We start from the raw sequence: 12570 nt of genomic DNA on the forward strand, positions 1-12570 counted from the left end.
TTTATATAACTCATTTGACAACAAAACCTGACCTAATGAATGTCTTTGTAGCATATAGTCTGTTTTTGGTTCCATACTTGACCTTAAATTATTTGTATTTAGTTGGCAAAAACCTTTTGTATAATACAGATATTCACTATTATTATTGTTTCATACTTATTGGATCATAGAGTTGATAGTCTTTTTTCATGAAGTAAAAATAAACTCAGGTATATCTAATTAGTATTATTAACTGATTAATGTTAATAATAGTGTCTGTTCATTGAATGTTTACTGTGGGTTAGGTACTCTCCTGGGTATTTCATGTCATTATCTTATTTATTCCAGTAGTCCTCTGGGTAGGTAGTATCGTGTTTTTAATGTGCTGAGGCTCAGGGAAGTAAAGCAGTTTGCCCGAGGTCACTTAGTCACTCAGTGTGCTGGCAGAGCTGGGACTCAGACTCCATCTCTAACTTTTTTGGTAATGTCTCTGTCCTCTTCCTTAGCTTACACTGCCTTTATAATTTAGAAAAATTTCATAAGGAAATAAAAATCATTGATATATTAAGTATATTGTCTTGCTCTTTTTACTTTTCATCTTAGGTGCTGGAAAACCCCCTATGTTTGGTGATTATGAAGCTCAGAGACATTGGCAAGAAATTACTTTTAATTTACCAATCAAACAATGGTATGGATCATTTTATTGTTTATCATAGTTAATATAGATTATTTGAAGATATTTAAAAGGAAAATATGTTTTTCATCTTGAGCATCTTCCTGTATACTGCCATCTGTCACTTATATGTTACCTTGAGTATTGTAGGCCCATCTTTGAAGTTTCATGCTCCTCAGTGTTACCCATACACTCAGTTAGCAGCCGGCATATGGTACTGGATAGAAATTTGATGATGGAACACTGTATATCTTAGAAGTTCCCTTGGATATAAACTGTGGAAATACCATCATGGGCTAAAAATACTTCTTTTGGAGGTTTCACAAAGTTCCTTTTTCAGGAATGTATGAGATATAAAAAAGCAGTAGCTTAGTGAAGAGTGTAGGTTCTAGAATTAGACTGCCTGAGTTCAGATCCTGGCTCTACTATTTACTGGCTGTTTGACCTTTGGCAAATTATTTAACTTTCTTTGTCACAGTTTTATCACTTTTAGAATGGAAATAATTGAATATGTATTTCACTGGATTATTGTGAGCATTGAATAAAATGATACATATAAGGCACTTAGACCAACTCCTGCAACATAAGAGCTCTCAATAAATATTAGCTGTGATTTATCATCATAGAAATTTGTGCCTATGTTATTTTATTGAACATGTTCTGATGACAGTTACTTACTGGTTTACTGGATGCCAAGTAGGTGATTTTATTAGAGACTGGCTGTGCACACTGTCCCATTGTCCTGTTGATTGCTTTGATCACTGCTATTTTAAAAATTATACTGCTAAATTTTTTACGGTTGTTAGAATCCAAAAGAACCCTTTGTAGGGGAGCATATGCTATCGTTTTTTTTTTTAATCAAAGTTAAAACACATTTATTTTTTTAATTGAAGTATAATTGACATACAATATCCTATTAGTCTGAGGTACATCATAAAATAGTGATTTGATATTTTTATACATTATGAAATCCCATGATAGGTCTAGTTACTATTTGTCATCATATAAAATTACTACGTTATTATTGGCCATATTTCATATATTGTACATTACATTGCCATAACTCATTTTGTAACTGGAGGCTTGTACTTCAAACTGTGCACCTACTTCATCTGCCCCCCCAACTCCTCCATACTCTGGTAACCAACAGTTTGTTTCCTGTATCTATGAGTGTGTCTCTGTTCTGTTTTGTTTGTTCACTTGTTTTGTTTTTTTAGATTCCACATGTAGATGAAATCATGTGGTATTTGTTTTTCTCTGACTTATTTTACTTAGTATACTGTCTAGGTCCATCCATGTTAACTTTTAAAATGTTAGCTTAATAATTGTAAATTAAAAGAACACTCTTATTTATTCTACTTCAGTATATATTACTGTAAGTACAAGAGGAAAATTGAATTTTTTTTCTTTAATTTCATAATGAAAACTCCTTTTATGTGAAATCAGGAGCACTTTGGCATCAAGTGGTAGAAGACCTGAATAATAGTTTAAGCAATAAAATAATTTTCTGAAGAAGTAGTTCATTGTAGAGCTGGTTGAGTGGCTCAGTAATGGCGATCAAGGACTCAGGCTTTGCCAGTTTTTCCTCTGCCATTCCTTCTCTTGGCATGTTGGTTTTTCACCCTGATGCTTTTTATCCCATGGCTCTCAGGTGCCTGCCTGGTGACAAGCATTGTAACTTTGTACAACCATGTTCAAGGCAGGAATAATAGGAGTACCTTCTTTCTGCATCTTTTTTCAGCAGAGGAGCAAAATCTTTTCCTACCTTTAAAGCATCATTAATTAAAAAAGAAATAATGTGTCTCAGTGCAGGAATGATTCATACCTGGGTCTAGGGGAAGAGCCCACCTACCCTGAGCTTGCTGTTTTCTAAACCAAAATTCAGCCATGGGATGGAAAGAGAATTGGTGCGAATGGTTGTTTATTTCTGCATTGTTCATAAATTAGAAATCTCAAACACTTAAATGTCTCTTAGTAGGGGAATGATTAAAGTATATTTTCCCTGTGTACATGTTTTTTCTAGGTAGATTTCTAGAAGTGAAATCTCTAAAGTTGAGAATTTTAATGGATACCAACACCAGAATATCTCTCTTTCACATATCCTTATCAACACGTAAAAACACCAGACTTAAAATACCAATTTCCTTGAGCATTTGTGATGTTGAGCATCTTTTAATATATTTACCGATATTTCTTTTCAAATTTGCATATTCATCTTTTTTCCATTTTTCTAGGGGATTGCTAATCTTTTTTGGTAATGATTTGTATAATTTTTAATTAAGAAGTTATAGTTGTCCCTCCTTATCTGTGGGGGATACATTCTGAGACCTCCAGTGGATGCCTTAAACTGAAGATAGTACTGAACCCTATGTAGACTGTGCATTTTTCCTAGATATACATACCTGTGATAAAGTTTAATTTGTAAGTTACGTGCAGTAAGAGATAAACAGCAGTACTAACAATAAAATAGAGCAGTTATAGCCATAAACTGTAATGAAAGTTACTTGAATGTGGTCTTGCTCCGTCTCAAAATATCTTATTGTGCTGTAGTCACCCTCCTTGTGATGCTGTGAGATGATAAAATGTCTACATGATGGGATGAAGTGAGGTGAATGATGCAGGCATTGTGAGGTTAGACTACTACTGACCTTCTGACCATACATCAGAAGGAGCATCATTTGCTTCTGGACCATGGTTGATTGCTGGTAACTGAAACCTCAGAAAGTAAAATTGCAGATAAAGTGGGATTACTGTATTTTAATTTTCTATGCTGTGTTAAATGACCACAAATGAAAACTACTTAAATACACATTTATTATCCCCCACTTTTTTTAGGTCAGGAGTCTGGGCACAGCTTAGCTTAATTTTCTGCTCTGAAAGCTGCAATCTCGTTGTCAGCTGGGCCCCCATCTTATCAGAGGCTTGACTGGGGAAGGAACCTTTCCAGGCTCCCTCAGGTTGTTGGCAGAATAAATTCCCTTGCATCTACAAAACTGAAGGCTTCACTTTCTTGTTGGAAGCTACCCCCAGCTCCTTGAGTCCACTTGTAAGTTTCTTGCCATGTGGCTTCTCCAATATGGCCACTTCCTAAAACATGACCACTTGCTTTTTTGAAGTCATTGAAAGGGAGTCTCTTTAGCATACTTGCTAAAAATGCAGAATTTTACATATACAGGCATACCTCATTTTATTGCACTTGACTTTATTGTGCTTTGCAGATAGTGTGTTTTTTACAAATTGAAGCTTTGTGACAACCCTGTGTCAAGCAAATCTGTCAACACCATTTTTTTTAAGGTATTATTGATATATACTCTTATAAAGGTTTCACATGAAAAAACAATGTGGTTACTACATTCACCCATATTATCGTGTCCCCCCTGTGCCCCATTGCAGTCACTGCCCATCAGTTTAGTAAGATGCCACAGAGTCACTATTTGCCTTCTCTGTGCTACACTGTCTTCCCCGTGATCCCCCCCACCCCATGTGTGCCAATCATAACACCCCTCAATCCCCTTCTCCCTCCCTCCCTCCCCACCCATCCTCCTTCTCCCCTGCCCCCCACTTTGGTAAGTGTGGTCCCTTCTTGGAGTCTGTATCAACACCATTGTTTCAATGGTGTTTGCTTACTTTGTGTTTCTGTGTCACTTTTTGGTAATTCTCACAGTATTTCAAACTTACATTATTACATTTGTTCTGGTTATCTGTGATCAGTGATTAGGACTCACTGAAAGCTCAGATGATGGTTAGCATTTTTCAGATATAAAGTATTTTTAAATTAAGGTATGTATATTATTTTTAGGTATAATGCATTTTCACATTTAATAGACTATAGTATAGCATAAACATGACTGGCATGTACTGGGAAACCCCAAAATTCATTTGACTCAGTTTATTGTGATGGTTTACGCTTTTCTGTAACCATGCTTTACTGTCGTGGTCCAGAACTGAGCCTTCAGTATCTCTGAGGTATACCTGTACATAAAACCTAAGCACAAGAGGGACATCCTGTCACCCTTGCCATTTCTATTGGTTACAAGCAAGTGACAGGTCTTGACTATGATCAGGGAAGGGGATTATACACTTAGGGGCATGAATACCAGGAGATGGGGCTCATGGGGAGGACCTTAATGTCTATCTGCTACACAGTATTCTACATTTTAATAATTTTTCTTGTGCACATATAACATAAGAAGTATATATGTAATACTTCTTCCTGTCCTGTCTTTGAATTTTTCTTATGGTATCTTTTGACATAAAATGTTTACATTTTGATGTATAGAAGTTCTTCCTGTCCTGTCTTTGAATTTTTCTTATGGTATCTTTTGACATATAAAATTTTTACATTTTGATGTATAGAAGTTCTCTGAACTCTTCTTGAAACTTTTCTGTAATTTTGGAACTATTTCAAATTAAACTATATATTTTTCTATATATTTTTAAAAAGTTAAAATACCTATGACTCTGGGTTGTTAGTAAAAATTACATCTTGAAGTTAATGATAATATTCTTAAATATAATTTCATAATTTGTGTGATAGCCAGGTTTTTTCTGAGAAAACATCTGTAGGTTACATGGGAATTCATTGTAAAAATATGTTTCAGTGTATAAATAGCATTTATAAAACTTTTCAGGTATATCTAAAATATATAAAGCAGGAGATTAATTAGTTGTTTTATTTCTACTGGTAGGTTTTGAAGCTTTACTTGAAACACTTTTAAGCTGTCTTTCTGCATGAATTTTTCTCTTTTTATTTATGCATTTCCATAAGAATGGGAGTAAGGTAGTTAGCCCTATCATTCTTTCTTCCCAATCTAACCAGTGGCTTTACTGTTAGTATATATCTTTGTATGCTTACTGTCATGCCTCTTTTACTTATCTCTAGTGTATATCAAGGTTATGGTAAAAGAAAAATAGCTTTTGTCTTATAAAAAGCTGAAAACCAAATCAAAATGTATTGGCTAAAATACGATTTTTTTTCCCCCAACAAAAGCAGCATGGCTTTATTGCAGGGAATATAGGGAGGAGCAAGGCAAGTGACGGTCACTGCAGGAACTCTTATGGCTGAGCAGGACTGCCAGGCTCCAGGTCTATCTAGAAGGAAGGAGAGGATCTGCATGGTGCTATCTTGGGCTCAACCAGGGGCCTAGGCCCTCACTATTTGGGGCCAACGTAGGAAAGAGTCTTTCCTGCCTTCCCCTGTGTCTCCAGCATTGTGTCCATGCTGTGCTCAGAGTTGATGCAAACCTTCTTGTTGGTCAGGTCAGTATCAGACAACTCCTTCAGGTTGTTGAGGACCCAAGTCACTGCATTAGAGCAGCCTTCTCAGGTCATGTTCTCAGAGCACTCGAGCTTCAGCAGGACTGGGAAGGTGGGGTCTCCTGGCTCTGACCAAAATGTGATTCTTGAACTATTCAGTGTAATGTGCTCTACCCATCCCAGTAGTTTTGTGCCTAGTAGCCAATTAGAACTACTATTGTGCACTTACCTTGTGTCAGGCAGAGACTTAATAGCTGTGCATGTTTAACTTAATCCTTCAACAGCTCTTTGAGGTAGATACAGTCAAACTTTATGTTAATGTGCCCTGTAGTAACATGAATTTGGAAATAACAGAGTTGGTGCCTTTCTTCTGAAGGAACCAGAGAAAAGAATCCTCTGGTCTCTGCTTCTGGCTGGGCCCAGTTTCCCAGATTCAGGCCATCAGAAGGGGCTCCAGCTAACCCGGAGATTTTTGGCTTTGCTCCTCCTGGCTTTGACCCAGCCGGATAGAGGACCCAGGATTGTTCCCGTGGACGTTGCTGCGGGAGAGGACAACTGCCACCAGATGGTATCCTACTGCAGTACCCTACGCCCAGATCTCTTGGCTGTCTAGCAGGCATTGATCATTTTATAATGCCCACCCCCTCCATACAAGCTGACACTAAGAAAAGCAGGCCTTCTGAAGATGAGTAATAGATTATTTAATGGGATCATGTTAAATATAAGTTTAAAAGAAAATTTTTTAACCTCAAAGTAAGATATTGTGGCATTGAGAAACTGTGACCCATTTGAAACAGGCTTATTAACACTGGTTATTTATGGGTTATATAGTTGTTTTCTGTTATTTTAAATTATTAAGAAAAATAATTGGATAGAAGAAGCTACCTGGTTATAAGGGATATAATGAAGAAATCTGTTACATAAGTTGACCTTCCATCTCCTGCATCACAGTAGTTGTATATAATTCCTTTCCATCCTGGCTGACTGGAGGAGCCTATTACCTTATAAACATCAGACTTTCTGTTTTCTTCCTCACTTCACAGAAGCTTGCATGTAATAGGTTTGCATTACGTGTTAGTTGAATTGTTTTCAGACAGTTTTATTAAAAGCCTCCTGTTCGTGAAGTATTTCTCTTTCATGAACTAAATGTTTATGTGTTTTTTGGTATGTATTTTTTTACTTTTAAATTCATTTTATATTGTTTCTCTAATTTGTTAGACTAAGCAAATTGTCTTTTTGATGCATGTTTTTTGTTGTATAAGTGTTAGTCATCGATTTAGTCTACTAATAAAGTGACAATAATTCTGGTTTGCCTGGGATTTTCTTGGTTTGCATCTCTGGTTATGGCTTAATTATTAATAGCTTCCCTATTCACTCTTAAAAGCACCTTGTTTTAAATAATAAATTATTTATTCACCTTAATAAATCTTTTGATTTTGAGTTCACAACAAATTTTAAGTGAAGGGGAAAAGACAAAGAGTTTAAATGAATTTTGTATCTTGTATAACATATTTTTAAAATTAGATGAGATTAAATTATAAGTATTTCTTGAATATTGATTAATGGAATGGTGCTTTCTTCTCTTTTTTTAGGTATTTTAACAGCAGTGATAATAATTTACAGTATTGGGGATTGGATTATCCACCTCTGACAGCTTATCATAGTCTTTTATGTGCATATGTGTAAGTTTTTCTTTCTTAATGCAACTCTAAATATTTATGCCCTTAGCAGATGGAGTAAGAGGTAGTGTGATCTGGCTTTGTTGAATAAAGGAGAGATTGTTTGTAGCTACTATGGTATTATGGTTTGTAAAGTACTATACCTTTACAGTTGGGTTGAAAGAAAGTTAACTACTAGAGTTTGAACATTTTCATTATTTCTTTGGAAGACAGGCTAGAAAGAAATGTAAAACACCTAGCTTTGTTTGAAGCAGAGATGTTACCAGTTATGCATGACTCCTGAGAAACATATCTAATATTGTTAGTTGTGTATAGGAAAGCTTTTTTTCAGGAATGGCCCCACATAAATAATAAAATACAGGTTCACATGATATCCTGACTGACACGTCAAGTAGGAAACTTGAATTACTGTGGTGTTTCACTTGTGACTTAAGATCTGTATTGGAATTCCTTCTTTTAAAGAAATGGGATGATTTATAGAAGATCAGGAATGTCTGGCGGAGACCCAGTTCTACTCTGCAATGGTATTCCATTCCAGACTTGAAGTGTGTTGGCAGAAATTTGAGGAACTTTTTCACAGTGTCTTCTGAACTCGTTTGTTTTATTATCTCAACTATTTCTTGTATAAAAATTAGCTTCCTGAATTAAAAATAAGTCCCCAGACTTCATAATAATCAATTATATTTTTCAGTATTCAGGGTAATTTAATCTGACTGAAAATCTTTAACAATTATGTTTAGTTATTTTTTTATGCAATGATTTGTAATTAATACATATTTATTATAGCTGATTGTTATGATGGCTGAAGAGATTATAAACTGTAAAACATGATCCTATCATATTGTTGTTTGCAAAGTATGTGTTTAATAAATGAAATGAGACCCACCAGGAGGTTTTTACATTGGAAGAATTGTGAAGGTAGGGCTTTTGGTAACATGTTATAGGGACAGTTTCAAATGATTCAATAAAAAGAGTAAAGCTTAAGCCTTGACTCTTGCTTTTTATAAGAGCAATGACCACTTCTCAAAATAGACTTATATGTCCTCAGATGTCCTTATTGCTAAAAAGTGATGAGGAATAAAGTACATGTACATATGCTTTGATTTACAGGGCAAAGTTTATAAATCCAGACTGGATTGCTCTCCATACATCACGCGGATACGAGAGTCAGGCACATAAGCTTTTCATGCGTACCACAGGTAAATGAGCAAAAGGGATTGAGTGTAAAAATTGATTTCTATAAAAATTTTGGACTGCTGAAAGGTTCTATTATTTTCTGACTTTTAAAATTTTAAATTGTGTAACTACACACACACACACACACACACACACACACACACACACACACACAATACAGGACCAAATATTTATGCAGGCTAAAAACAAAAAAGTAGAAAGAAATAATTTTGGGTGTTTTACATTCATTATTATCTTAATTCTTTGAACACTGAAATGAGCTAAGTACAATTATTATCCTTGTTATAAGCTGAGGAAACTGAGGCACATTTAAGTGAGGCTAATAGCTTACCTGAGGTCAGATAGTTATAAATTGGAGTTTTAAACAATAGGTTGTTGCTTTAGTATCTGAATTCCAAATCCCTTCTGCCTTTTTCTTAAAGTACTTCTTACTGTTGTATCTCATGCGTTGTATTGCTGTGCACTGTTGCTGAATGAAGTGATCCACTCAACAAATGTTTATTGGGCATTTATTGTATGCTAGATTCTTTTAAAAGCTTTGCAGACCTAGACCTTAATGGCAGCCTGGGCCTTTTCTTTAGTTAGTCTGAATTTATTCAGTTTGTTCACTTTGTTATTTGTTCAGTTGTGGTACTCAGACCCTAGAATAATCTTCCTTGCTGGTGTTCCCCTCTGCCATTCTGTTTGCCTTTTCCCCCAGTACTTTAATCCTCTCTGAACTGCATATTCACCATATGATTATTTAGCTTCTGAACCAGTACATATATCTTAAAGGAACTCAAAGCCTTTAGAGTCACTCTGTTCTATTTTCAGACAGCCCCAGTCATTGAAAATGTCCTTATGTTGAACCTCCACTAGTCATTTTAGGTTCTGTTTCCTTGGATTACATAGCACAAGTCTGATCCTTTATATACCTAACAAACACCTTACAGACATTTGAAGCCACATCTTCTCCAGGTTAAACATTGTCCGATACTTTAGGTATTTCTTTGATGACCAGTTTGTTGAATGTAGTTATGATTTTAAGGCCTCTGTTTTTTTAAGGTCCTCCTTTGAATATGTTCCATTTTGTCATTGTCATCTTACATGTGGCATCTAGAGCTGAAGATAGATCTCATGCATCTAACACTGACAGTTTACTATCATTTACCTTATTCTGGACACTAGTGTGGTACAAGAAAAAATAGCTGTGCTGTACTGTTGAAGAGCTTAGTTTGTTTTTCTTTGTTCTAAAAGGACTGGATATCCAGAATTATGAATTGCTTTAAAAAAATATTTTTTTCAGTTTCTTTCTCATCCAGATTAGAATGTTTATGTGCATTAATTAGCAAAAGTTTATGCATTTTTTATAAATACTAACATTTAAAAAAGATTGTCCTATTTATTGCCACATTTGAGATATTCTTCACACTAGAAGATTTGAAGTATACATATATTAAGGAAAAAAATTGTCTTTCCTTGTTTTGAGCATTCTTAATTTTTAAGTCTAAGAGCAAAAAGAGAATTAATTTTGGATACATCTAATTGATTTAATGTGTGAATTTGTTAGAGAAAATTAAGAGACTCTGTAGCACCATTATCAATTGAAATTAGGCATAGGTGAAGGGAATAGAAAGGGCTGAGTATGTAAAGGACTTGTTCAAAGTGAGTAGGAACCCTGTGTTAATAGAATTCCCAATCAAGTTTGGCAGGAGGGAGGCACCTAATAGGTTATTGTAAATCCTGATGGTCTCATGCTTAAAATCATTTGCTTGGTTTTTCAGTGTTAATTGCTGATTTGCTGATTTACATACCCGCAGTGGTTTTATACTGTGTGTGTTTAAAAGAAATCTCAACTAAGAAGAAGGTAAGTTTTAAAGCAACCTGACATTTCATCTCTGAAATATTTTTTTAGCTTAACTATTAAGTATAGAGCTTGAGGAAGCAATGCTTTTGGGAATAAATAATTGGGAGCAGTTTATTTTCTGTAATTAATTTTCATTTAGAAAACATAACTTAGAGTAATAATTTTAATGCCCAACTGTAGTAATAAGGCACTGAATTTTAGAAGTTATGTACTGCTGAATTATACAGCATGCTGAATTTATTGCCTACTGGTAAATCTGAATTTTGGGTTCGTTTTTGAGAATGACTAAACTGAAAGGCATTTTGAAAAGTAGCTGTATATTCTTATATTCACTTAACAGATATTCTTTTTGGCTATTTTACATAGGTTAATCCTTAGATTAACTTCTTTGATTTGTATATCTAAGAGTACTTTCTCTGAAACACTTTTAATGATTTTTTTCCTTTTACTGAAGGATCCTATGTCAGCTCCTGAAAACTTAATTATTTAAAAAGTTGTTTTGTAAAAATGGAACATTTTGATAAACAAGAGGGGAATATTTGCTGTGTTGAAATCACACTTTTACCTTTTTTGATGTTAGTAACAGATTGCTTGCTTATGCCACAGTATTTTTTTCTTTACAGATTGCTACTGCGTTATGCATATTGCTGTATCCAGGCCTTATTCTTATTGACTATGGACATTTTCAGTATCCTTTACTAATTTAGAAATGAAGTCAGATGCATATTATGAAACCTAGGTTCACTTTGTATAATGTTGTCATCCAGTAGCATCTTATTTACTAGGGTACTTGCTTATATAAACTTTTTACAATGATATATAAGAATCTCTTCACTAAGTTTTTCTTGAAGGGTACAGTACAGATTTGTTAAAAGTAGAATTGCTTTTTCACACCTGTTCTGTCTTGGGAACAAAATATTGGTAACAGATTAGCTCTACTGCTGAGTTGGAAAAAGAGTGCCAAGTATGGTTATGTCTTGTAATTCTCAAAACATACAACATATCTTCATTCTTTGGAAATGCTTTCTGACACTGACAAAAGGAAAGCAATCTTATGTTTTCTTTTAAACCAAGATGTTTCTCTAACAGATAATAGTAGCTGGAAGCTTCAGGAAACTGAAATTGAATAGTTAAGATCTATATGGACTTTATGTTTATAATTTTTGATACTGGAAATAAGGACCATTCAAATAAGCAAACAAATCTTAGAGGAAAGTTGATAAAATTTGTACATGGCTGTCCAGTTTGTCTTGTATTAAATGTTACTGTCTGTCCCCATCTGTCCCAAAGGAAAAAAAAAAGAAATAATCCACAGCAACAACATACTGCTTAATAGTTTTTCATTTTGATATGTCTGTTTTAGGAATAATAAACATGTACATTTGTCAAAGAACTTGTGAAAGATACTCAAATCTGTGGTTGTTTCCATCATATGTTTTATTCTGACCACTTTCCTAATTTAGCTCCCCCCTTTTTTGGACATTATGGTATCATGACTATTGGATACTCTGATAATACAAGAACATTGATATAAAGAAAAGGAAAAAAGAAGTTGTTTACAAGAGTTTTAAAACTATATTTATTTAGAAATACAACACTCATACAGAAAAGTGCATAAAACCTAAACAGGCAGCTCAGTGACTGGGCAAACTTACCATGTCAAGAAATAGAACATTGCCAGTGTTCAAAATCTGCACTTGTATAACTCCCAAGTTCTCCTTCCTCCTTTCCCTCATGCAGCTACATACTCACCGCTAATACTACAGCTTATTTCTCCCCCTTTTTGAACTTTACATGGAAGGGACAAACAGTAAGCATTGCTTTGCATTTAGTGGTCTTGGCTCACATTTTGTTTGTGAGAGCCATCCTGTAACTCTTTGTGGCAAGCTGCACTTTGTTCTCTTACATCGCTTTACGGCATTCCATCGCGTCCATACACA

The 12570-nt window shown here is 34.7% G+C and overlaps 1 protein-coding gene across 1 annotated transcript in view; it reads left to right on the plus strand.

The window, feature by feature from the left end:
- ALG6 (ALG6 alpha-1,3-glucosyltransferase) overlaps positions 1-12570 on the plus strand; it is a 52941-nt gene that overhangs the window by 18370 nt on the left and 22001 nt on the right. The window contains exons 3-7 of the mRNA XM_057500281.1: positions 583-667; positions 7501-7590; positions 8698-8786; positions 10548-10630; positions 11254-11318. Coding sequence (XP_057356264.1) covers positions 583-667; positions 7501-7590; positions 8698-8786; positions 10548-10630; positions 11254-11318 — 412 coding nt within the window. The remainder of the gene's footprint in view (positions 1-582; positions 668-7500; positions 7591-8697; positions 8787-10547; positions 10631-11253; positions 11319-12570) is intronic.

This window comes from Manis pentadactyla, chromosome 4 (genome assembly GCF_030020395.1).
Source record: "Manis pentadactyla isolate mManPen7 chromosome 4, mManPen7.hap1, whole genome shotgun sequence".
Taxonomy (NCBI): Eukaryota; Metazoa; Chordata; class Mammalia; order Pholidota; family Manidae; genus Manis; species Manis pentadactyla.